The sequence below is a fragment of the Mesocricetus auratus genome, unplaced genomic scaffold, assembly GCF_017639785.1.
Source record: "Mesocricetus auratus isolate SY011 unplaced genomic scaffold, BCM_Maur_2.0 Super-Scaffold_100676, whole genome shotgun sequence".
Lineage (NCBI taxonomy): Eukaryota > Metazoa > Chordata > Mammalia > Rodentia > Cricetidae > Mesocricetus > Mesocricetus auratus.
Genome location: NW_024429266.1, coordinates 103,278,922 through 103,303,862, shown reverse-complemented (window position 1 = coordinate 103,303,862; position 24,941 = coordinate 103,278,922). Strand labels below are relative to the sequence as shown.

The following is a 24,941-nucleotide window of genomic DNA, read 5'->3' as shown; positions in this document are numbered from 1 at the left end:
CCGGCGAGGAGGGGCAGGACTCATCACAGGTGGGCGTTACCTACACCGGGCACCGCCCTCTCAAATGGCTGCACACCCCAAGCCCCTTCTCCTGAGGTCAGGGACTGGAGCCGGGCCCTATCCACACTTGCAGGAAGGGGACCTGGGATCAAGTGGGGGGCCTGACCACAAGGGAGGGTCCCTGATCACCCGAGGGGGCTGCAAGTGACGGTGGCTCCCCAGGCAGCTGAGGTCCTGGGCCGGGAAGTGGAAGGGAGTACCAGAGGACTCGGGGGCTGGAGGATTGAACTGAGCGTACACACGGAATTTAGGGCTTTTGAGAGTCCCCCCCCCCCCGTCTCTGTCTCTGTCTCTCTCCTTCTCCCTTTCTGTCTCTCTTTCCTTTCTTCTGGTAGGGTCTCAAATAGCCCCAGTGGTCTTCAAACTCACGTTGCAGCCAAGCATGACCTTGAACTCCTGATCCTCCTGCCTCCGGCTCCCAAGCGCTGGAGTGATAGCACTAGGCCCTGTACTGTGCCTAGAACCCACAATTTCCTGCATGCCAGTGGACTCTCTGCCAACCCAGGACTCTAAATTGGTTTATTGTTTGTTTTTGTTTGTTTGAGGCAGGGTCTCATTATGTAGTCCTGGCTGCACTGGAACTCACTCTGTTGATCGGATTTTACAGAGATCCGCCTGCCTCTGCCTCCTGAGTGCCGGGATTAAAGGCGTGCACCACCAATGCCCAGGTTATTTGAATATTAAAACAATTCTCTCCGTGTGTATATGCATGGTTATGAGTCAGTGCCCACTATGGCCATCTAATCATTGGAGTGGTAAGTGGTGGGAGCCTCCCACCGTGGGTGCTGGGAACTGAACTTACACCCTCTGGAAGGGCAGCAAGCACTCTTAAGCCTGAGCCATGCCGGCACCCACCTGTCTCTGGCCTGTTCGCTTTGGGATTCCCTCCCAGGCGGGAAGTCCAGGAGGGCAGCCAAGTGCATGCAGCGTTGCCGTGGGCTCTGGGGATCTGAGTGCTGCTCTTTGCACATCTATGAGGGCCTGGACGGCTGAGGTCCACCCTTGCCCAGGACCACTTCCCGAACGGATTGGTGGCGGCGTATTTGCGCCTTCTCTTGCGGTTTATGTGGGGGGAATGGCTGCAAGCCATAAGGATCTGTGTACAGGGCTGGTGCATGGCACCCCTGAAGCCTTAGCTGGGCAGGGTGTCACCTGACCTCCTCTCCACTTGACTCGCAACCTCAAACCCTGTGCAAGCTAGCTCTGTCCTCACCAAATGTCTGTCCCATGTCCCCGGCCACCTGCAGAGCGGCCCAGCTGATGAAGGAGATGCTGTGTGCAGCAGGCAGGGCTCAGGGGGACCCCACGGCACTGTAGCTGTGGTCTTTCCAGACAGGGCCGGTGTGACCCTCCAGAGCCCTCGGCATGAGCCGGGCTCCAAACCCCATTCTCCCTAAGGTGCCTCCAGTCTGCATGGAGGTGTCAGCTCACTCCTCACTCGAGAACCAATGACCTTGACTTACCATAGCCCACTAGACCCTGCAAGTAGGGAACCAGCCCCTTGACTTCCACTGTCCTGTCCTCAGGGCTGCTGACACACATCTCTCTAGCTGAGCACACAATATTCAGAGACTCCTCCTGTGTCCCTTACACGCAGGGACACAGACAGCCTGCCCTAATACCAGCCCCTCAATTCAGAGCCAGGGCATCTCCTGGAAGTCTCTGGACCAGGGCTGTATTCTGCTTCATCAGGCTGAGCCATTTGGGACAGAAATGGGTCTAGGATTCTCCCATGATACATCTGTAACCCTAGTGGAGTGTCTGTGATGGAGGCGCTCCGTGGGATGGGTGTGTGGAAGGACAGATGGACGTCGGCATGCATGCATGAGCAGATGGGTGGTTACGTGTCTGTCTGGCGGCAGCACGTGTGCTCTGGCTGTCCCAGTGTGAGGACACTCCTTCCTGGTCACTGTCTCAGATACAGAGCTACTTCCTCCCCCCCCTGCAGCTGGCTGCCCTTTCCTCTCCCTCCCCAGGCTGTCTGTCCTGGCCATGCAGCACACCTGGATGCCTGAACTGCTCTCTGGGCAGCCCCAGCGTTCCGGGCACCCGCCGGATGCAGCCTGTGCCTCGGGGGGGTTTCTTTTTGAGGGTGGGACTTCCTCCACTGTTGAACTGCTTTAGCGCTGAGCAAATGGGTCAAGGACACACACTCCATCCTGAGCATATGGTCAGAAAACCCAAATGCTGGGACCAGCCAGATGGCTGTGTGTGGAGGTGCTGGCCGCCAAGCCTGGTGACCTGAATTTGGTCCTCGACCACTGTGCCATTTGGAGCTCTGAATTCACAGGGACGTGTAGCAGGAGGTGACCTCCCCACCCCCAGGGCAACGGAACCCAGGGCTTTGTTCATGGGAAAGGACACTTCCCAGTGAGCCCCAGCCCTGGTCCCCCCACCACCACCACGAGTCCCGTGGTCCCATGTGCTTCATATTCCAAGTCCCAAAGCTTCAACTTGGGCTTTTTTTTTTGTAGTAAGATTTTAATTATGGTCAGATTTAATTACACCTTTAATCCCATCACTCAGGAAGCAGAGGCAGGCGATCTCTGTGACTTTGAGGCCAGCCTGGTCTACAGAGGGAGTTCCAGGACAGTCAGGGCTTCACAGAGAAACCCTGTTTCACCCCCATAAAGATTTAAATTAAGTGTGTGTGTCTGTACACATGAGTACCGACTCTCCAGAGCTACCACCACCCTGAGCACTGGGGCCCCGCCTAGACCCTCAGCAAGAGCTGGGGCACTAACTCCAGGCCCTGGGGCTCTGTCCTGTTTCTTTTTTTTGAGACAGACCCTCACTACAAAGCACAGCCTGGCCTGGAGCCTGCCATGCAGACCAGGCTGGCCATGAATGCAAAGATGCGCCTGTGTGTGTGTGCAACCAGCTGCAAGGCAGCTCGCTGGGGGTCGGGGACCATACACATCTGTGGTCCCCACACAGCCAAGAGACGCCCTTCTGCCAAGGAAATCAGGGCATCCTGGGGGCAGGGGAGGGGGGAGTCTGGATCCATGGCTCTGTCAGGACCCAACACCACTGGGGAATCTGCATCAGGGCACGCAGATGTCCTGACCAGACCCCGAGGGACAGGGCCAAGATGTGTATGAAAAGCTGTTTAATGCCCTGACAACCTAAGGCCAGGGCCCTCAGGGGGTCCTGCCCAAAGCCCTCCAACCAGCTCAGGCGGAGGAAGCATTTGGACACCCAGTACAAAATGGCTTAAGTTAAGGCGCAGTTCAAATGGCAGAAGCAGGTGGCTGGGCCCCAGTGCTCCGTCTCTGTCCACTCTAGGACAAGAGTGCCTATGGGAAGTCCTCCCCCTCCCCCTCCCTCCCGCCCTCCCCCCTCCCTTCCCCCCCCACCCTCCCTCCCCAAAGCTCTAGGACGACTGCCCGGCTGCCACTGCCTGTGACCTTTTTCCACGCAAGTGGGAGTGGACACGGGTCCCAGGCGCCATCACGAGTGTGAGGACTGGCCTGTGCCGCCGTGCCATGCAGCATGTGTGGTGGGCTCCCTGCAGGCAGATCGGGCATGGAGTCCAGAGCCTGGCTGGTGAGGTAGAGGACAGATGCCAGGTCCAGACCACTGTGGGGCAGTGGGCAGTGGCCATGGCATGGAAGACTTGCACATCTGAGCGGAGGAATACCCGCTGGACACGGACCTGCGTGTGCTGTGCACGGAGCGAGGGCCACTCGCTGACTTGGAACAGTGACCAGCACTCTGGGCTCCACCGAGGCGTGGACACTCCTGATGGGGTATGGACCCCTCATGTCGACCCTTGGGCAGGGCACCCACATCTAGGCCTCTCATGGCTGCTCCCAACCTAGGAACTCGCATAACGGGTGGTGTTCGGGCCCCACAGAGCCCTGTCCTGTGGAGAAGGCGCGGCCGGCTGGGACGGCAGGGCGGGTGTTGGGTGTCGGCGAAGCACCAGAGGCGGCAGGCTTGCAGAGGGCCGGCAGCAGGGGAAGCGCAGCCTGGTGAGGAGTGGAGCTGGGCGCTGGCCTCAGCTGTGGTGGGGGAGGGGGACAAGCGCGAGGCCTTTGCGGGCTGAGCACCATGTTAGGGAGGGCACCGCACAGGTCTGCTGCCCGGGGGGATGGCAGCTGTCCCTGTCCCCTGAGAGTCTCAGGTATCTGTGTGGCATGGAAGGCTGTGAGGGCCTAGCTCTTGTGTCTCCCTAGGCCGATGTCCCTGGCTGTGCCGCAGGGCTGGGCTGAGCCTGGTCCCCATTTGTGGGACTGGATGTGTTGGCCATGGGGCTGTTGCCGTCCTCAGCAGGGTCTGCGGCTCCTGCCTCGTCAGTGGGCAGGGGTCTCTTGGCTGGCTCTTCACCTGGAGGGTGCTGGGAGAGGGGGGCATCTGAGTCCCTCGGAGGTGCAGGTCCCTCAGCTGGGGCCCATGAGGACTGAGGTACATTCTTCTGTAGAGGGCAGAAGCTGTGAGGCTGGGACAAGTGGGCAGCAGACCCCAGTGGGGCAGAACCCAACACAAATGCAGGACACTAGGGCAGCAGGCATGCAGCGCCATCCAGAGACACAGGCATCCACCGCCATCCAGAGACACAGGCATCCACCGCCATCCAGAGACACAGGCATCCACCGCCATCCAGAGACACAGGCATCCACCGCCATCCAGAGACACAGGCATCCACCGCCATCCAGAGACACAGGCATCCACCGCCATCCAGAGACACAGGCATCCACCGCCATCCAGAGACACCGCCATCCAGAGACACAGGCATCTGGCACCATCCACCGCCATCCAGAGACACCGGCATCCAGCGCATCCAGCACACAGGCTGCGGGAGCCCAGGCCTCCAAGGCCCGGGCAGCAAGGCCCAGGAGCAGGTGTGTGGACCGGGCTCTCCCTCCACACAGATCCCTGCCTACCCCAGCAAGGACTTCCTGCCTACACCAGGAAGTCCTGGAACACGGGCCCACAGGAAGATGCATCCAAGCAGCCAGGCTCCTCATGGGGAGTCTTGTGCCATTTACGGCCTGGGGCGGGGCACCTCTCATTCCCTTGGGATCCTCCGCCCTCTCTGGCTGGAGCACGGCCTTGCAGAGAGGGCTCTGGCAATGCAGAGCGAGTGTTCACAGCCTCGGGTCACATCCAGTGAGTTACCACAGGGAAGGAACCACAGCCCAAAGTGTGACTTTGCAGAAGCAAGGGACCCGGCCAGGGGCTCAGTGGGAGCACAGGGGGTTGGACTCAACTTGACCTGGCGCCTTAGGGGTTATCACTGCAGTCATAGCAAACCGGTATTCACCACAAAGCCGCTGCCCGTCCAGAAGGCTCCCAGCTCCCGGCGCCACAGAGCCACGGTGCAGCTGGCCATCAGTGTGCAGGGGACCAGGTAGAGCAGCGCAGGCTGGCCACGCTGCATGAGGACAAGTGCCACGAATGTCACCAGGAGGCCCAGGCCGTAGGCTGCAGGGACAGAGTGGGAGTCAGACAACCAGCCACGCGGACGACAAGGGCAGCAAGGACTCGCTCAGGCAGTGCTGAGCCACAAGCCGGACCTCCCAGAGCTGCGGTAGCGGAGGCAGGAGGATTGTAAACTCCAGGCCAGACCAACAACACGTGGCCCAGGGAGAAAGAGGCGCGGGGCTGTGCGGGTTGGGGTGGTGGGGCTGTGCGGGTTGGGGTGGCGGGCGGCGGCTGTGGGAGCCGGCGTGGGGAGGGCTGCCACCAGCCCCACTAGGCGACATCTAGAACCAGCCCGGGGTAGTGGCAAATGGGACTGGGGGGCCTGAGGTGACACCTACCAATGGTACAGGCCACAAAGTAGATCCTGGAAGACTGCACCTGGATGTCAAACCTGTGGCAGTAAGCCACCAGCAGCCCTGGGGAGACGCAGAGTCACCACATCTATGGCACGGCCATGCAGACCAGTGTGACAGGGTGACACACAGGTGATCAGGACCTGGCAGGCTTGGCCATGCAGCCACGCCCACCCAGGAGGCCACCTCACTCCCAAGCCCCCCCTGAACCCTGGGCACGGGCGCCATGCCCCACAGCCCACCTGCTGGCCCCAGCCCACACCTGGCACCAAGATGTCTCCAAAGCCCAGGAGGGAGAAGGGCCGGTCACACAGGGAGAGGGGTGACGTGTTCAGCCTGGGTACCTTCAGCACCATGGGCAGCTGTGGGAGAGCAGGGCTTAGGCTGGGGACCCGCACTCTCCACCCCTGCCTGGGCTCTTAGCCCGTGGCCCACACGAGGGAGCGGCGTACCTTCTCGTGGGTGGACGAGTTCGAGGGCCCGGTGGCCACCTCCACCATGATGCTGTTCCCACTCTGCACAAGACAGGCTTGTCAGCCAGGGCGGGGGAGGGGGGCGACTGGGAAGGCAGAGGGGACTCACCTTGGTCAGGAAGGGGGTGATGAAGACGAAAAAGACGTCATAGATGAACAGCACCGACAGTAACAGTGTGCAGGCCTGTGAAGAAGCGCTTGAGGGTCACCCAGTCAGGGCCCCGGCTGCCCGGGACTAAGGGCCCAATCAGGGCTGCTTCTGTGATCACACCCCACGCTGTGCCCAGGCCCCCAGACCTCCAGCCAGGACCGAGCCTGCCGCACTCACTGGCAGCCCTCACCTTGAAGGTGGGCAGGCGGATGGTCCTCAGCATGTACAGGCAGAAGGCAATGCCCAGGATGTCCTGCAGGACCCAGGCCCACCTGGGAGGAGAATGCTCGGTAACGAGGAGCCCCGCCCTCGCCGCATCCACAGGCCCGCCACCAAACCATGGGCTGCACCCAGCCTGCCCACGAGGGGCCTCAGACCCCGGAAGCAATAGCGCCAGCGAGCTGGGCAGTGGGGCCTAGCAGGGTCCGTGGACGGGGGCTCCATGTGGGGTGCAAGCCAGGGAGACGGCTCCTGCACATCCGAGCTTCCAGAACACACTACCGCGCGGTTCAGCAGCTGGGACTGCATGGGCCAGGGCTGCGGTGCAGTCAGAGGGGTGGGCGCAACCAGGCTGCTTGAGACAGGACTACTGTCCCTCACGGCCACGGCAGCCAGCACGCAGAGCATGTGGGGACAGCAGGGCCGTCTCGTGTGCACACGACTCAAAGCATCCCACCCCGTCCCTTCTCCCAGTGGTGCATTAGAACACCAAGCTGCAGGGCAGCCAGGGGAGGCGTGGGCTGTGCCAGACGGTGTCGATGACAACCAGGAGCCAGGTGGGGACAGGCAGGCTGTCCTCTGGGCCACGGCGCCAGACCTCTGACTTCAAGGGGAGCGTGCAAGCACAGGATCCCCGTGGGAACTCAATGCAGGGGAAGACGGGGCCTCCCGTCACCGTGGGGGCAGATGACACATGGCATCAGGTGCTGCCTGAGCCCAGGCCAAGACAGCAGGTGACAAACAGTGCCTGTGCTCCAGCATGTCCCCTTGCCCTGCCCAGGAGTTGGGCAGAGGATGGACAGCACCCCTATCTAGATTCCAATCAGGGTTAGGCTCTGGGCCAGGCCTCAGTGAAACGGGACTCGGGCGGGCGGCAGGCGTGGTGTGCCGCCCCCCTGATGGGCAGCACGGGCGGGCTGGGCAGCCAGGGCGCCCAAGGACAGTGAGAAGCTGACAGAGCGGCTCTCAGCAGGGCCTGGACACGGCGTCACTTACTGGTCCTCATTGCGGAAGACACCCCACACTACGGTGACAGTGACGCAGAAGAGAGCTAGCAGCAGCATGCGGGCCTGTGGGCGCTTGTGGAAGTACGGCAGGTTGTTGTCGGGGACCCTGAGGGGACCGCCCATCAGCACCCTTCCATGACACCACGCCACCTCCACACCACCCTGAGCCACAGCTCGCGCCTGCCATCCCCTCCCGTCCAAAAGCAGAAACTACACGGCTGTGTCTCCTCCTGCCGGGACAGGCCCCTCTGGTGCGGGCTCCTGCACTGCTGGCCTCCAGTGCCCAGGGACCCTCACCTGGTCCACATGGCTCTGAGCAGCAGTGTCGGCTCATTGGTACCCAGGGGCTACTAGACCCTTGGGGGCTGTGGCATTGTCACCTCCCCCCTTGGCAGCTTCACTCCTGGGACCCCTGAGGCATGCCCCAGCTGGACAGGAAGGGGCACAGTGCACGGGCATGAGCATCTGCTGAATGTGCCAGCAGGGGGGGAAGCGCAGGGGGCGGGCGGGCGGGAGACGCCACCTGCACGTGCAAAAGGGCAGCTTGCGGACGCAGGGCGCCAGACAGCTGTAGAGACCGGTGGAGGAGGCCAGGCAGAAGATGCCGATGATCACGTAGACTGCAGGCGGGAAGGCGGGCGGCAGGCAGGACACCAGGAACAGCGCGGGCCGGAAGGACAAGTGGAAAGAGTCACCATGGGTGCTGGGCTCTTGGGCGGGGCCCTGGTGGGTGGGCGGGGCCCTACCTACCCAGGCGGTCGTAGAAGTAGTAGAGCAGCACCAGCATGAAGCAGCACATGACAACAAACACGCAGATCATGACTGGCGTCACGTCCACCGCCTCATCCTCATGCTTCTCAGGCCCGTCATCCCGCTTATGCTTCATGTACCTTCTTGGAAAATATCAGGGTTACCCGGGATCTGCCGCTTGGCCCTGCCCACGATACCTGAAGTGGGCGGCACTCACTTCTTTACGTCACGGCTGCCGGCCCAGTAGCCACCGAGGGCGACGGTGCCCACGGCCATGACGAAGATGATGACCATGTTGTAGTCCATCACTGGTTCGCTGGGTGCATACAGAGCCACCATCACCGCATGGCCGAAGCGCTGTCCTCAAGAGGAGAGTGGGCTTAAGGGGGTGGGGGCACTACGCCTCGGCTTCACTTAAGACCCACCCACAAATCTCAGGACCCCACCTGGAACCAATCCCTAAGACCATGGCCCAAACCCACAGCACCTGCTTCTAGGACGCAGGCCTCAGACTCTAAGCCCCACCTACCCTGCCACGCCCTGGTGCCTACCCTGAAGATATCTTGCAGGTCCCTGTGACTCAGCAGGGCCACAGGGATGCTTATCTCCTCATATTGTGTTTTGTTGCCGCCCGGAGGGACCTGCAGCGGACAGGAAGTATAGGATCATCCCAGCCGTCTGGTGCACCATGCCCTGGTGTGTATGGGGGCAGTAAGGCCTGGAATTCAGGTTGGCAGGACCTGGAGGCTCCTCTGACCTGGCCCTGCACGGTGGCCACTCCAAGGGTCCCAAGCCCATTAGCACAGGCCAAATCACAGCTGCCACGTGTAGCCCCGGGACTCAGTGCCAGGCTCTACCGTCCCTCGTGTCCTCACCAGCCATCTCAGTGCCCCACAGCCGCAGAGGTGACGGAGCCTGGGCACCTACCAGCTTCTCCTTGCTGACTACCAGCAGCGCCCGCGCCCCACTGCCTTGGGCCAGCCGCACTTTCTCGTAGAAGGTACAATTGCCCCGGGCCACCAGCGCAACCTGGTTGGCGAGGTCTTCCACAGGAAGGTCGAGGTGGGAGCAGAGCTGTGTTGAGCTTAAGTCTCGAAGCTTCAGGAGAGACTACAGAGGGGATGGCATCAGGGCCACCAAGTCCCACAGAAACAGCTAGCAGTCCCTACGGGCACCCATACCAGGAGGGCCAGGCCTGTCCTCCCCAGCTGAGGTGGGCCAGAGGGCTGCTCTGAGGATCCCGTGAGGATTCATGTCCACACAGCATGCAAAGCTAGGAGCTGGTACACCCAGGAGCCACAAAGCCCCCACCCACACAGACAGGTATTTCCTCCAAAGCCCAGCAAGTGTCCCGGCCTCAGTACAGTCAATGCGGCAAAAGCATCACTTAGGGCTGAAAAGCCATGCCGACCACTGTGAGCATGCTCGACACCGTGAGACCTTGGGCCTAGAGGCCAACTTATGGATCACACACCAAAGGACAGGCACCTTCCAGGGAATAGCATAGGGGCACAAGGCAGATATGGGGGCCTTGCGGGGTGAGATGGACAGTCAGCCACCTAGCCAAGCCCTGGCTGACCAGACTCCCCAGAGCGCCTGCCTCCCCAAGCCTCACTTGGCATTTACTCCTGAGCACAGAAACCCAGGCCCAGAGGGATGGAGTCCACCCTCCCAGACTGCAGGAATGGGTATCACCAGCAGGCCACGCACACATGGCCAAGGTGTGACCTACCACTTTGCTGAGATCCTGTGGCAGGTGGGCCCACTGTGGGTTGTAGAGGATGCAGTAGTCCTTGCCCCGAGTACCTCCACTCTGGGAGACCACGCGCAGCACACCAAACTCACAGGCCACCTGCAACGACAAGGCGGCGTCCAGACTTGTAGCACCAGGGGAAGCGATGACACCTCAGAAAGCAGGGCCCATGACCAAGGGCTTGGTGAGGACAGTGAGGAGAACAGGCACGGACAACGACACCTTCCTGTCAGCCCACACTTGGGAGGCTGAGGCAGGAGGATAGCCATGAGTCTGAGGCAAGCCTGGTTACACCCTCTTCCCGATACTGGCCACGCCTGCCAGGCGCAGCGTGTCAGAGCGGTCCTGCAGAAGGGGCCTCTGAAGCAGGGAGCTACACGAAGATGGGCGGCTCCCAGAGCCCTGCACCCTCTCCTGGCTCCCATCAGCGTCCCTGGGCTCAGATGACCAGCACCTATACCACCTACTGGGGCTGCACAGGGCTACAGTAGAGATGGGATCCCAGAAGAGAAGCAAAGGCTGCTTGCATGTCCTGGACCCCAGCCTTGAGCTGGGGATGCCCCCAAAGCCACACCTGGAGTTAAGGGTATGTGCAGCCCATAACAGTAGCACATGGGGATGGGGTCAAAGCAGGGGACAGTCATCTGAGTGGCCTCTGCTGGATCTGCCCTGAGAAAGGCATCGGCCTCCTTGTCAGCTCGGGCCGGCACCAGTAGGGGAAGGAGAGGCAGATGTGGAGGGCAGGTTGGCTACTCCAGCTGAGAGAGTGAGTTAGACCCCCTGCTAATCAGCACTTCCTTGGCTCCAAAGACTCAAAGCTGTGGGAAGACGCAGACAGAAGAGGGGCAGGGGCTAGGAAGGATGAGTGACAGCCCCCCAGGCCCGCCCATAAGGGAGCATAAGGGGCAAGGCGTGGCAGAGCACACCCTCACCCCAGCACTCGGGATACAGGCTTGTGAGTTGGGGCTAGCGTGGTCTGTATATGGAGTTCCACCATGGGGCGTGAGTGGCCATGCAGTCAGCCCCACAGTTGCAGAGAGCGAAGGGGCAGGGACTACAAAAGTGTGTCCCCATCCCTGCTGAGGGAAGCACCACTAGAGTGCTGAGTCTGGCCTTGGCCAGTGTTCCCTTTGTGAGACCCTTTTAGCTACAGCTGGGAGAGAGAGTCAGATGGGCCCTTACTCCACAGCTGGGAGAGAGTCTGCTAGGCCCTTACTGCCCAGCCTCCACAAAAGGTACAGGGGTCAAGGTGGTTCACCAGGACCCGAGGTCCAGCCCCGGGACCCACAGGGCAGGAGAGGAGACCCCATGAGTTTTCCTCTGACCTCCACGTGTATTGCCGCGTGTCCAAAAAGCAGACAGAAAGAAGCATTATGTAAACAAAGTTGAGTTTTTTTAAGCATTGATTTTGTGTTTGAGTCTGTCTGCTTTTTGTTATTTTGTTTTTCGAGACAGGGTTTCCCTATGGCTTTGGAGGCTGTCCTGGAACTCTCTCTGTAGACCTCAAACTCACAGAGCTCTGCCTGCCTCTGCCAGCTCCAGGTCCCTGATGCAGACAGCACAAACAGGCTGTGCAGACAGAGAGATCAGGCTAGGGCTGAGGCGGCAGACTGGCCTCTAACACACCTGCTATGGCTCCTGAGTGCCACAACAGCATGGCACAGGGGATGACTGTTACATGTGTGACCAACTACTTGGGGTCGGCTGTAAGGTCCGCCTACTGCTCACACGTGTTGTGAGCCGGGCAAAGGCTTCCCTCGGGTGAGGTGGTCACAGTCTGCAGCAGGGACATAGCTCATGTAGCCCAGGCTAGCATCCAACTCTTCTTAGCTGAGGATGACCCTGATCTTGCCTCATCCACCTCCTGAGTGCTGGGACAAACAGGAACACACCTGGCTTTGTGGTGCCAGGGATGGAATCCAGGGCCTCATGCAACAGTTCTGATGGATATTTGTGCTCTGCCCATAAAGATGCCTTCTAAACATCCGTGTTTACATGTAAGGGTCATGGCCGCCCAGTCAGTCAGAGCGAAACCAGCCAGGCTCCTGAGGAAAGCTGATTGTAGCTGTGGCACAGTGGACCAATGGTCAGTCTTCATCAGAGAAACTCCCACATCTCCCTCCCAAGGCTCAGGGCGCATCACAGAAGAGGAAGCACTGGGAGGGGTGGGGGTGTCTAAGGATCGGAACTCTACCCCAACTTTCCTAAATTCAGAAAGCCATAAGCTCACAGGCCCACATGCAGCACCTGCTGAGGGAGACAGCCCAGCACCTGTGAAGCCTGCCAGAGCCAGCTTTTCAGTGACAGGGCCCCCCTCACTCCTGTAGGGACCGCCCTGAGCTCCCCTGGGTGGAGTCATTTCTGTCATGAGGGTGAACTATCTGGGACACACAGATTTTGTTTATATCTCCCCAGCAGTCACTCTACATCCAGGCTCTGGGAGTTCACTCTTGGCTACAAATTCATTAGGGAGAGACTGGGTGTCACCTGAGGCCCTGCCATGGAAACAGGCAGGGAATCTGCCCTGAAGACAAGGACGGACACCCCTTTGCAGTGAGCAGGACTGACAGAGTCCCCTCCACGATGCCTGGGTCTCTCACGCAGACCTGGCTTATCCCCTTCTAGAGATGGGGCCACAACTCAGCCTGACACACACCCTGTAACAGGCCCAGGCTGCCCCAGGTCCCCACGACACAATGTAAGCGGCCACCACCGCAGGAACCCAACGCTGTTGACGCCAGGGAGAGCCGTGTCCCTGTCACCAACCTTTCAACTGTGGTCCCCACAGTATTATCTGTGCCTCTCCAGGCTGCAGGGTGTGTCCTAGGGAAGTCCCACAGGGCTCAGAGTTCACACCACAGACTCCTCCTGCCATCTTCGTTTATAAAGTTGTATTAGCACACAAACAAGTTCATTCCTGGGGGGGGCATGGTTCCTCCCCGGCCCAGCAGCAGGGCTGTTGTGACAGGGGCCAGCAGAGCCCTGCTCTGTGGGCTGGGGATGAGGCTCTTTGTGAAAAGTACCTTTTGTGTAAAACAGAAACCGATAGAATAGCCTCTCTTCAAGCGGCCATCTACAAGCACAAAGGCGCATTCAGTCACCTCAGGGACGGCACAATGACAAGCTCAACAGGCCAGGCTCTTCCAAGGACCAGTCCTGGTCACACTGGGAGAGCTGAGACCAGAAGCCTAGGCAGCAAGCTCACTCAGACACATCTGGGCACCATGAGCCCCCAACACCACCTCAGAGTGGTGGGGTCCAGATGACACGATGGGGAGTAGGGTAGTGGCCCTCGGGACACCAGAGGCCGTTCAGTACCGTGTGGTCCCACTGCTCACACTGGACAATCCAGTCCCTCAGCCGGGTCACAAATGGGCACCGGGGCCTGGCCGTTGGAACCCAGCTGAGAACGCCACCCGTTGGTTCCCCTCCAGATGTGGGAAGGGCAGAGACGGCTGTCACAAGCAGGGTAACGTCCAGGTGCCCGCTCAGGTAAAGTCCCAGGCACACAGCCTCGCCGCCAGCCAGGACCCAGGCCCTTCTGTTCCACTGTCTCCAACCCCGAGGAGGATGCCGTGTCTCCAGGGGAGGAGCGCGCCCCACGCTGGGAGCCACCAAGCACGATACCTCCATGTCTCACACTTAGGGCTAGCACGTGCTGCCCACAGTGCCCTTCCTCTCCCGTCCTTGGCAAACTCCTATTCATCCTTCAGAACCTCCCAGTGTCTGGCCCTGAAAAACCCTCCATCAGGTAACATAGACCAGCAAGAAAGGCTTAGGCCGGCCAGGGCGGGTGCAGTTGAGTCTCCATGGCCAGGGGCATTCTCAAGTCAAAGAAAAGACACGGGAAAACAGAATGACCTCGGAGGACATCGCCCGCCCAAAGAGGGCGTGTTGCGGACAGGCACAGGCAGAGCCGCGGGCCGCTGCAGGGTGGTGGCCCTGACACACCTTCAAAAGCTCACAACCAGCCCGCGGCGGGATGTGGGGTAGGAACGCTTGAAGGGAGCTGGGAAGACGTGGGCCACATGGCTAGGAACCACACGCCTAGGGAGAGCCTCGGCTTCCCAGCCAATCAGGGAGGAGCATGCAGCCGGGCCAGCGCTGGGGAGGCTGAGACTCACTCACCAGTGCAATGCTAGCCTGCGCTGGAGACCCTGTCGTAAAACTTTGTAATCTTGAAAAAATAAAAAGGGGGGGCTGGAGAGATGGCTCAGAGGTTAAAAGCACTGGGTGTCACCTGAGGCCCTGCCATGGAAACAGGCAGGGAATCTGCCCTGAAGACAAGGACGGACACCCCTTGTGTCTCTTCCAGAGGTCCTGAGTTCAATTCCCAGCAACCACATGGTGGCTCACAGCCATCCATAATGAGATCTGGCGCCCTCTTCTGGCGTGCAGACATACATGGAGGCAGGATGCTGTATTCATAATAAATAAATCTTAAAAAAAAAAAAAAAGAAAGAAAAAAGAAAAAGGGTTTAAAAGAAGGATCCTGACCCGGGGTCCATGAGAGAAGACGATTGTATAGAACAACGTGCACATACAACAGTAGCACAGGCTAGCCTTGCCATCCCCACGGAAACCCAGCGACTGCCCCGTGGGCCCGAGGCTGCAGCCCCCACGGTCCATCGGGACTGCAGGCTGACGCCGCGGACTCAAACAAGAAATCTAGCAACTCAGCCAAGAGTTCTGACGCGGGGAGACTGAGGCGGGTGGCTTGCGGTGAACGCAGGCCAGCCCGAGCTGACAGGGTTCGGGGCCAGCCTGGGCAGCTTGGCAGCGTCAGAAGCCCAGCCTGGGCTGCAGAGCTCGGCGGCCAGCGCGCACTAGAGTGAGTTCAAGGCCAACATACGACCGACTCTCAGCCAGCAAAGCGCACCCACGTCCTGCCTCGGCACCGGGTCGGGGCCCCCACGGGGCCCCCGCGTTTTGCACTGACTGACCCAGAGGTGGGGACCCCCTCCAGCCCAAGGTCACGGAGCAGAAGCCGGGGTGCAGGGCTGCAAGCACCCGGGGGCCGCGCTGGCCGCCCCCGAGGGAGGAGGGCGGGGACTCGCCCCATTCTGCAGAAGGGGAAACTGGGGCTGGCAGGGGCGGCGACGGCAGTTGGGGCTCCGGGGCGCGGGGCGGGCTAAGCCCGGCCGGAAGTCTGCGGCGGTGACAGCGAGGAGAGGACAGCAAGGTCGCGGCCGGCCGCGGTGACGAGCGGTGCGGCCGAGCCGAGCAGCCGTGGCGCTCACCTGGGCCGCGAGCAGCAGCAGGGCCGCGGCCAGCCGCGCCGCCGCCGCCATGTCCGCCGGTCCCGCCGCAGCTCCAGCCGGAAGGTTTCCCGGCAACGCCTTCGGGACCCGGGACGCGCATGCGCCGGCCCTGCGCGTGCGCGGGCCGCCCCTCGACAGAAGGGGCGGGGCGGCGCCTGCGCAGGGCAGCGCGGGGCGGCAAGATGGCGGTGAGCATCGCTAGATGGCAGAGAGAGCGGGGCTACGGGCACGAGGGACTGTAGGAGCGAGAACGGGGGGGACACACACAGGAGGGCCAAAGAGAGCGTGGCGGACACCCGAAGGCGGACAGGGAGACAGGGACGCGGAGGAATGGGAATCACGTGGGACTGCACACCGGGCGTCTTGGGGCTGAAGACGGGGAACCTGGGGATTCAGACGGGGGGCGTGGGGCTGCAGACTGGGGACATGGGGTGCAGACGGGGGACATGGGGTGCAGACTGGGGACATGGGGTGCTGACAGGGGGCATGGGGTGCAGACGGGGACATGGGGAGCGGAGGACATGGGGGGTACAGACAGGGGGCATGGGGATAGAGAGAGATGCAGGCTCAGCGACCTGGCATTTAGTTAGGGGGACATGGGAGATGGACCTGAGTTGCAGACAGAGTTATGTAGGACGGCAGAAAGGAGTCGCTGGGTGCCTGGTCCAGGCAACAAGGATATGGGAAGATTGGACCTCACTCCTCAGCCCCTCCCCTCTCCAGCAGGACAAAGAGAAAAAGAAGAAAGAAAGTATCTTGGACCTGTCAAAGTACATTGACAAGACCATCCGAGTGAAGTTCCAGGGTGGCCGTGAAGGTGAGTGGGTGCAGCAGGGCCCCCAGGACACAATCCAGGTCAGGACAAGCAAGGCGTGCATTTTAATTCTCAACAAAGGCTAAGCTTGGGCCATTCTGTGACGTTGAGAGGCACCAGTATGTCCCAATTGTGGATGGGGAAACTGAGTTCCAGGGAAAGAAAGCCAGGTGCACCCGGACCATTATTGGTGGAGCCCGGAGGAAGAGGCCAGAAAGGTAGCAGGAGGCAGCAGGAGGGAGGGAAGGAGGGGATCCCCTCAAGAACCTGGAGTTATCAGGGACCCCACAGGTCCCCAGTAGGGGGAGCAAGGAAAGTCCCAGGTCAGCCTGAGCTATGCAGCCAGACCCTGTCTCCAAAACTCAACCAGGGCTGGGCTATAGCTCAGTGGACAGAGCGCTGGTTTGGTGTGCATGAAGCCCTGGGCTTCACTTCCAACACCATGTAAGCCGGGAGTGGTTGTACAAGCCTGCTATCCCAACCCTAGGGACGGAAAGGCAGCATCAGGGAGTTCAGGATTATTTCCAGGCTGCCTAGTGAGTCTGAGGCAAATGATACCCTCTCAAGGGGGGGGGAGGTCCACCACGAACTCACTGTCTATGGCCCCTTCCACATTGGAAGGAAGAGAGTTAGAATCAAAGTCACCAGGCCACCACATAGGGGCACGCCTCCGCATGTCCCCATGCCTGGGTCTGCAGTGGGAAGTCAGTGACATGATCCTGACCTGTCTCTCCCCCCTCGTATTCCTCAAGCCAGCGGGATTCTGAAAGGGTTTGATCCCCTGCTCAACCTGGTGCTGGATGGAACCATTGAGTACATGCGAGGTGAGCTGGCTGTGGCTGTCCCAGGGATGCCACCAGTCCCTGTTTCTCCTCCACCCCTGGGGTGGAGACCTGGGGTGCAGTCCCTCCAGACCACCAGAAAGGTGACAAGCCCACCATGATGCCCCAGGTTTGAGATTGCAGCCCCTTCCCCTCAGCGCTCCCAGGGATGGCAGGGGTGGTTGCTGCTCTCTGGGGTCTGTGTCGCAGGCTCCAGGGTGCATAGGATTATTATTCCAGAATAGCACCCATAATTCCTCCAGAGTGTCCCCTCCTCTGCTCCCACAGCAATCACTTTAATTGCTCCCTGTCCCCACCCCTGGTCCACCCTCCCCGGGGCCTCTGCTTCCCCTGCAGACCACTCCTTGGGGTGAGTATCTGCCCTGGGTTTTTGTAGAATCCCAGGTACGCATGCCCACAGTCGGCTCTGCGGCCCGAGCGCCTGGGTGTGTCGGTCCCCTGGAGTGCCAGGTGGAAGGACGTGTTTTCAGTTCCTCTTGCCTGTCACCTTCTCACAGACCCTGATGACCAGTACAAGCTGACGGAGGACACGCGGCAGCTGGGGCTTGTGGTGTGCCGTGGCACCTCAGTGGTGCTCATCTGCCCGCAGGATGGCATGGAGGCTATCCCCAACCCCTTCGTGCAGCAGCAGGATGCCTAGGTGGAGAGCCACCTGCCCAAGGACCTCCCTTCCTGCGGGAACGTGTTCGGTGTTTTGGTTTCTGGTTTTGTATTTTGTTTTTTAATAAAATGGCGTCCTCTGCCCCTTGTGCTTTGTCATGGTGGTCATCTGAGAAGCCAGGGGTGGTGCAGGGCAGAGCATAGCTCAACGAGAACGAGCAAGGGTCCCGAAAAGCCTGCGCACCCGAGCAAGCTCCCTCAGCTGGGCCCAGCCTGCCCTCTCCTGCTGGGCTGCAGCAAGAGGACACCTTCAGGACCCTGGACTGGACCTCACCGCACACGCGCGGTCCTCAGCAGCACCGTGCCCAGTGCCTTGTCCCCTCCGCTGGGGAGCACGTGGAGAGACAGCAGCTGAGCACAGTGGCTGACAGTGTGAGCCTGCGGCCATGGGGTCCCTCGGGCTGGGATATCTGCCAGGGAAAGAGCCAGGACCAACGCAGGGCTCTACCTCAGGGCAGGCAGCAGACAGACTGGCAGGTCGCTGCACTTGGACCTATACAGGTGTGAGGCAACCATAAATCAGGGAATTAGTTCTGGCGCTCAGCCTTCCCAGTTCCTTCCCTTCACCTGGGGGCTGGAGCCCAAGCAGTGGCTCTTAAATTTGGGGAGCCTGGCTCCCTGAAGACGTGACCTGGCCAGAGTCACCAGGGTCCCACTTCTCAGTGACCAAAGCAAGCCTTGTCGCCAGCCAGCCCTGCTTAGTGTTCCCAGAAGCCATGGAGGATTAAGTCAACAAGCTTTGTCTCTGACACACCTTGAAGCTGTCACCTGTGCTCCAGTTGGCAGACTCGGGAGAGAACGCCCACTCCTGCCTCCCTGTGTAACAGGGAAGTGTCCCACTCCTGCTGAGCTCCAGTCTTGAGGGCATATGGACGACACCACTGCCTGACTACAAACAGAGCAGACAGGTCGCCATCCCTGGAGACTTGGAGCTCAGAAATTGGCATGAATTTACTCCACCCGCCTGACTTTCCCAGTCCTAAAAGATGACGGGGCCGTCTATCACACGGTGATGTGTACAAAGTGCCCCCCAGCTTCCAGACTGCTCTCCACTGTGTGCCTCACGCTGCGAGCAGGACATGGGTGTCCTGCACCGTGCCAGAGACAGCCTAGCTGGCAGTGGAGCATGGCCGCCTCTCCCTGCTGCAGAAGGCCCTGGAAACTGCGGCCGTGTCGGGAGGCTGGTCTAGTACCTGTCGCCCAGAGACAGAAAAGCTCAGACCCGGTAGTCTGAGGGCTGGAGGGGTGGTGCACACTTATTAGCCCCGCCCATACCTCTTAACCCCCCATTTGGGAGGCTGAAGCCAGAAAGTTGCCAGTTCCAACTTGCCAGGGCTACAGAGCAAGACACCCCTCAACAGCACAAAACGGCCATTGAGAGGGCTGGACAAGTAAAGGCCCTTCCTCGCCTTCAAGCCTGCGGCCTCAGTTTGCTCTCTATAACCTACAGATGAAAAGAAAGTACAATTTGTCCTCTGACCTCTGATGGGGGATGTCCTTCTGTGTATATGCTTGTCTGCTTAGTGTAAATAAAGCACTGCTGGCCAATAGTGAAGCAAGATAGGTGGGACTAGGAGTCAAGGAGGATTCTGGGAAATGTAGTCAAGAGAGGGAGTCGCTATGTGACACCCCCCCACCCTGGGAAGAGGACGCATCAGGATGGCGTCCTCAGAAAGGTAAGTCCTTATAGAAATATGTATTAGTAGTCATGGATTAACGCTTAAGACAGAACTGGCCAATGAGAAGCCATGGCACTTGTCCCCAGAGATACAAACACACAAACAAAATGAAAAGCAGTGTGTCCAGCCTAGGTGAGACTGCCGCACACTCATGTGAAATGATAGAGCGTGTTACTATATTTGGGGATGTTTGTTACACAGTGTAACATTACAGGAACTTGCTGAGACAGCCCTGGGTCAGTTGAGGGTAAAGATTCAAGTACACAATATGTATAGAAGAATCCCATTTGTGGTATTTTTGATTCTCTATATCTAAGTATACATATAGATATTTGTTTTGTTTTGTTGGTTTTTCAAGACAGGGTTTCTCTAGGTAGCCCTGGCTGTCCTGAAACACACTGTGGACCAGGCTGGCCTTGACTCACAGAGACCTGCCTGCCTCTGCCTCCTGAGTGCTGGGGTCAAAGGCATGGACCACCATGGCTCCCTAATTTTTTTTTATTTTTTATTTATTATTTTTTTTGGTTTTTCGAGACAGGGTTTCTCTGTGGCTTTGGAGGCTGTCCTGGAACTCACTCGGTAGTCCAGTCTGGTCTCGAACTCACAGAGATCCGCCTGGCTCTGCCTCCCGAGTGCTGGGATTAAAGGCGTGCACCACCAACGCCCGGCCCTAATTTTTATTTTTGATGAGATTTTGCAGGTGTGTGATTGAGTTTTGAAGACAAGAATATCCTATCACGGGGGCTGGAGAGATGGCTCAGGGGTTAAGAGAACTGTCTGCTCTTCCAGAGTCCTGAGTTCAATTCCCAGCAACCACATGGTGGCTCACAACCATCTGTAATGAGATCTGGTGCCCTCTTCTGGCCTGCAGGCAGAACACTGTGTACATAATAAATAAGTCTTTAAAGAAGAAAAAGAATATCCTATCACAAAGTCAAATGCTTGTGCATGTCAGAAGGGTCCCTTGCATCCTTGGGGTGGGAGAAACTGGTCTAAGGATTTGGGGAGCAGGATCCAGATCTGAGTTTTTTCATATTATAAAAAAGAAGAAATTTAATGTTTTCTCTTTACATTACCGTGAAGATTTAATATTTCTCTAGGAATTGGAGGGGAGATGAACGGGCGGAGGGGGCGGGGACAGCAGGGAACCAGGCCACCAGCCTCCCTGACACAGGATCCGGGCCTCCCTATGGTCACTGTGTCAGCCTGCGGCCCCCTGACCCCGGCCTAGATCCCGGCCTGCTGCACGTGCCTGTGCTCCCCACGGCCCTCGGCCTCCAGGCCCTGCAGATGGGGAACGACAGACCCCAGATCCACAGGACACCCCTGAGACGCCGCCTCCTGGCAGCTTCCAGAAGCTGCGGAACCCAGGCCAGGTACTATGGGTACCGCGGGTCCGTGGCAGCTCTGCCCAGAGAGGGCAAGGAACCTCCGCAGGGTCACACAGCCTCCTTTGCACGCGGGCTGCTCACACACCCCTCCCTCAGCATTCCCGCTCTCCTCTGCGGCGTCGAGCCCTTCTCTAACCACTCTGTCCTCATGGCCGAGTCCTCGGGGTCCGAGTCTGAAGGGACTGTGGCTGTAGCGGGAAGATAGAGGGCTTGCATACCTACCCCAAGCCCTGCCGCGCCGGGGGTGTGGAGGCCGAGGATCCTCAGCTGCAGGGGGATGGGGGTGTCCAGGAAGAGGGGACCAGAGAAAAGAAACCTCTCCTCCCTCACACGGCAGGCCGCCCCAGACAGCCGAAGGGAGGCCTCACCCCGGCCTGGCCCAGCTCCCGAGGAGCCCAGACGGCTGTGCTCAGAGTGGGGCTTTCAGCCACCCAAACCCTAGCCGACCTGGTGGAGACCTGGCCAGCCTGGCCATGACGTGGGTCCCTGCAGGATGGGCCCGGGCCGCTGGGGAGCCACCCCACATCAGGGGATTGAGCTTCCATGCCTCTGGCCCAGTGGCTAATTAATGGCACTTCTTGCTAAGCCTGGCGGCCTGAGTCCATCCCAGGAACCACCCAGTGGAAGGACAGAACCGACTCCCATAGGTTGTCCTGTGACCTGGACTTGAGCAGAGTGGAAGAAACCAGATCCACAACCATTTGGGGAACTTAGAGTCAAACAAGGCCCAGACTGACCCACAGCCCCCTTCTACCCAGTGCCTCCCTGCTGCTGTCAAAAAAAGGCCTGGGATTCGGTCCTACCTGTGATCACCTGACACCACTCCTCCCCTGCCTCCATCCTCCGAGAGGAAGTGACCCTGGGGCTGTGGGTGGAGCTTTGGGGAGGGGCGGAGCCTCTGCCTAGAATTCCCCAGTGAGGGGCTGGGGCGTGGTCAGGGCGGAGCCTCTGCCTAGGCTTCGCTAAAGAGGGGCAGAGCTCAGGGGTGAGCAATTCCAGCAGTGCCAAGCTTTGGTTGAGTTCCTCTAGAGCTCCACAAGCCACAGGAATCAAATCGATCTGGAAGCTTCCCAGGAACCCATGCCCCCAGTTCTTCCAGAAACCAGAGGTAGAAGGAATATTTCCCAACTAGTTTCTGAGGCAGCAGGTTCCACTGGCTGAGGACGGAGACTGCGCCCCCCCCCGGGCGGAGAGCCTTCACCTGTCTAGCAACTGACCCCAGCAGGTGTGCGGGATGAGACACGCGCCTCTCGTCCTGGCTCTTCAGATCCCAGGAATCTACCTCGAGGTCTGAGGCCAGCCTGTGTAACTTAGCAACACAGTCTCAGAAAACAAAAACAAAAACAAAGAAAACCCAAAAATCTCTGCTCACAGATAGCCAGGCCGAGGGTCCCTTCCTGCCGTCCCAGCGTTGAAGAGCGCTACACAGTTAGAGCCTGCCCAAACCTGGGCTGCAGTAAGTCTGTCTCAGCCGGTGAGAGGGTACAGGTGAAGGCACTTGCCACCCAGCCTGATGACCTGAGTTCTGCCCTGGGACTCTCACAAGCTGACCTCTGACCTCTGCGTGTGACAGGTGCATGCCCCGCCCATAAAATAAACATGTGAAATATAATTTTAAAGAAATTGATGTTAGGCCAGGCGTTGGTGGCACACGCCTTTAATCCCAGCACTTGATCTCTGTGAGTTTGAGGCCAGCCTGGTCTACAGAGCGAGTTCCAGGACAGCCAGAGCTGTCGCACAGAGAAACTCTGTCTGGAAGCAAATGCGTGTGTGTCCCAGCTTTTCAATTTTGGGGATTTGAACTCGGATCCTCATGCTTGATAGCAAGCATCTTTACCTACTGAGCTATCCACTGGCCCTGGAGGCCACTTCTTGTTTTCTTCATATACATATATGGGCGTGTGTGTTCATGTCTTCTGTGCACCGTGTGTGTGCAGGTCACAGGGTGGCATCAGGTCCCCGGGACTGGAGCTGTGTACCTCCCTGTGGGTGCTGGGAACTGAACCCGGGTCCTCGGTGAGAGCAGCCAGTGCTCTAACCCCTGAACCGTCCCTCTAGAGCCAGGAGGCCGCCTTCCTTCCTTCCTTCCTTCCTTCCGTTTCCTTCTTTCGTGTTTTGAGACAGGGTCTCTCTATGTAGTCCTGGCTGGCCTGCAACAAGAGGCCAATTTAGGACAATTTCTAGTAAGTTCTCTCTAGAGCCAGAGTCCACTTTCCAAGGAGTATGAGGGACCCTCCACCTTCCCGGGCAAACCGGGTTGTAATCCTCTCTGCCTAGAGCTCTCAGTGTATCCCGACGCCCCTGCAGGTAGTGTTCGTACCTTTCCCTCTGAAACTGTCCAAACATTTGTTGTTGACCGCAGGCAGCTGTGTGAACACCACGTACCCACTCACCGCTGAGGAGTCATTCATGTGACTCAGCTTACAGACAGTTAGTAGGGCTCAGAGGGGGTGGCCACTGACCTGAGGATGCACAGCCTGTCAGCCCCGGCAAGGCTCAGGATACCGGAACCTGCACATCTTAGTGACTGACAACTCACCCCTGCTCAGGAGTGGGGGGGGGATACGGCTCGTGTCACTTGCTTGGAAGGTGCCACATGGCAGGGTCAATCATAACCCGGAAGAGAATAAACACGAGGCTTTGATTTCAAAACTCGTCCCTTGGCATCAGGGCCCTCACCAAAGCTCATCATGGGGACCCCTGCGCTGTCCTCAGACCACACTGAGCTGAGCATGCCTGCCCCTCCTAGGTAGTGACATACACCCCCAAGCCACACCCATGCTCCCCGTCAGCAGAAGCCACCCTTGCCACTCAGGTGATCCATCTCCATGGCGACCTCCCATCCACAGGTGGTCGTAACCTTGGCAACCAGGTGCTAACCGCCCCACTGCCTGGAAGGCTGTGACCCTCCTACAGCTCCCCCCACCCGGCAGCCTCCCCACAGAGGCGGCTCCGAGGAGTTACAGGGAGGGGGTGGAGGACTCCAGAGGAGGCTGAGCTCAGAGACAGCAGGAGACCTCCCAATGTCACACAGCAGGTGGGTCGGGTTGTCACACCCACAGCCCTCCTCGGGTCAGCACCACAGGCTTTACACAAACACGTCTAGTGTGTCAGTTAAATGCCAGCAGCACGTGTGGCTCACGCACATCTCTGCCCTCAGCTGACACCTACGGGGACAGGAAGTGAGGCAGGGCTGAGGGGAGAGGGCCGAGAATGCCCTGGTCTCCCAGCCCTGCGCCGTGCTCCGTCACCCACGGCACTGGTTCAGGAGCAACTGCCGAGTTCCTGCAGAGAGGCCGGGCTGCAGGGTTAGGGGAAGAACAGACATAAATAGGATGAATGAGTAAATTATAGGGTATCTTGGGAAATTGCAGGGAGGCTGGGAACGGGGGACAGAAGGCGGCTGGGTGGAGATGTGAGTCAGGAGAAAGCAGGCGCAGGCGGGGCGGGCGGGCGGCTGAGGAGGGTGCTCTGCTAGGCAGAGAACGGCATATGCAAAGGTCCTGAGGTGGGAGCCGGTCCCCTCGCCCACAGCCCGGCCCGGCTCTCTCTCCACTCCAGAGCCATGAGAGAGGAGGCTGGACGGAGCCCCCACGCCCCAGTCACTAAAACTGGAGAGCCTGCGGCACTAGACTCCGGTGCTAACCCTGGATTCAGACAAGATGGGCAGGACCTCGAACGCCTGTGGCCCCAAGCGCACTTGCATCCGCCTCTGGCTTTGGCTGTAGCTCTCCCCATCCATGAAACGTACTGCACACAGTAGGCACTCAACCAATACCGCTGCCACGAGTCCACAGAATCAGGATATCACAACTTAGGGACTCAGAGAAGGTATGCAACCTGCTTGGGGTCACACAGTACATCAGTACACAGACAGGGCACCCTGGCGTGGAGTTGGAGTCTACCTCCAAGGATATTGGGGGGGGTCATTTTTTTCTAGAACTTTTCGTGGCTTGGAAGGATGCTTCCCCCACTCTTGACTTGGGGAGTGACCTGGTCCAGGGCCTCCCAGGATGTGACAGTCTGGGAATGGAGCCTGCTTGAGTCACAGGTGGCGAGGCCAACAGGGGACAGTGCAGGACATGCCCCTGGCTCCCTGCA

General features: G+C 59.3%; 2 protein-coding genes across 8 annotated transcripts; one reads left to right on the top strand and one right to left on the bottom strand.

Annotated features, from left to right (window-relative positions):
- Window positions 1–3,421: 3,421 nt before the first annotated feature.
- On the bottom strand, window positions 3,422–15,545 carry Sppl2b (signal peptide peptidase like 2B). 6 transcript variants are annotated; one of them, XM_013123052.3, is made up of 15 exons: window positions 15,434–15,545; window positions 10,173–10,292; window positions 9,368–9,550; window positions 8,992–9,081; window positions 8,658–8,797; window positions 8,441–8,583; window positions 8,214–8,310; window positions 7,680–7,796; window positions 6,655–6,736; window positions 6,423–6,497; window positions 6,293–6,355; window positions 6,103–6,202; window positions 5,826–5,903; window positions 5,327–5,487; window positions 3,422–4,477 (listed from the first exon to the last, which is right to left on the bottom strand). In XM_013123052.3, the coding sequence occupies exons 1-15, from the start codon at window positions 15,482–15,484 to the stop codon at window positions 4,235–4,237; spliced, it is 1,743 nt and encodes a 580-aa protein (XP_012978506.1). In that variant the 5' UTR covers window positions 15,485–15,545; the 3' UTR covers window positions 3,422–4,234. The 6 variants fall into 6 exon arrangements, with proteins under 6 accessions (XP_012978506.1, XP_012978507.1, XP_012978504.1 ...); XM_013123053.3 differs by having other exon boundaries at window positions 8,441–8,580; XM_013123050.3 differs by lacking the exon at window positions 15,434–15,545 and adding an exon at window positions 12,086–12,222.
- Window positions 15,546–15,573: 28 nt separating this feature from the next.
- Window positions 15,574–17,852, top strand: Lsm7 (LSM7 homolog, U6 small nuclear RNA and mRNA degradation associated). Of its 2 annotated transcripts, none has more exons than XM_013123058.3 (4): window positions 15,574–15,642; window positions 16,181–16,271; window positions 17,021–17,092; window positions 17,608–17,852. In XM_013123058.3, the coding sequence occupies exons 1-4, from the start codon at window positions 15,637–15,639 to the stop codon at window positions 17,748–17,750; spliced, it is 312 nt and encodes a 103-aa protein (XP_012978512.2). In that variant the 5' UTR covers window positions 15,574–15,636; the 3' UTR covers window positions 17,751–17,852. The 2 variants fall into 2 exon arrangements, with proteins under 2 accessions (XP_012978512.2, XP_012978510.2); XM_013123056.3 differs by having other exon boundaries at window positions 15,588–15,642; window positions 16,178–16,271.
- The last annotated feature ends 7,089 nt before the right edge of the window (window positions 17,853–24,941 follow it).

What these genes read in the sequence shown, in the direction of transcription:
- Sppl2b (XM_013123050.3), bottom strand. Translation starts at nt 12,178, where the DNA reads ATGTTTAGAAGGCATCTTTATGGGCAGAGCACAAATATCCATCAGAAC. An exon ending in TAGTCAGCAAGGAGAAGCTG is followed by an intron (nt 9,082 to 9,367) that starts GTAGGTGCCCAG and finishes TGTCCGCTGCAG; the next exon opens with GTCCCTCCGGGCGGCAACAA. An exon ending in ACTCGTCCACCCACGAGAAG is followed by an intron (nt 6,203 to 6,292) that starts GTACGCCGCTCC and finishes GCTCTCCCACAG; the next exon opens with CTGCCCATGGTGCTGAAGGT.
- Lsm7 (XM_013123056.3), top strand. An exon ending in GTTCCAGGGTGGCCGTGAAG is followed by an intron (nt 16,272 to 17,020) that starts GTGAGTGGGTGC and finishes GTATTCCTCAAG; the next exon opens with CCAGCGGGATTCTGAAAGGG. An exon ending in AACCATTGAGTACATGCGAG is followed by an intron (nt 17,093 to 17,607) that starts GTGAGCTGGCTG and finishes ACCTTCTCACAG; the next exon opens with ACCCTGATGACCAGTACAAG.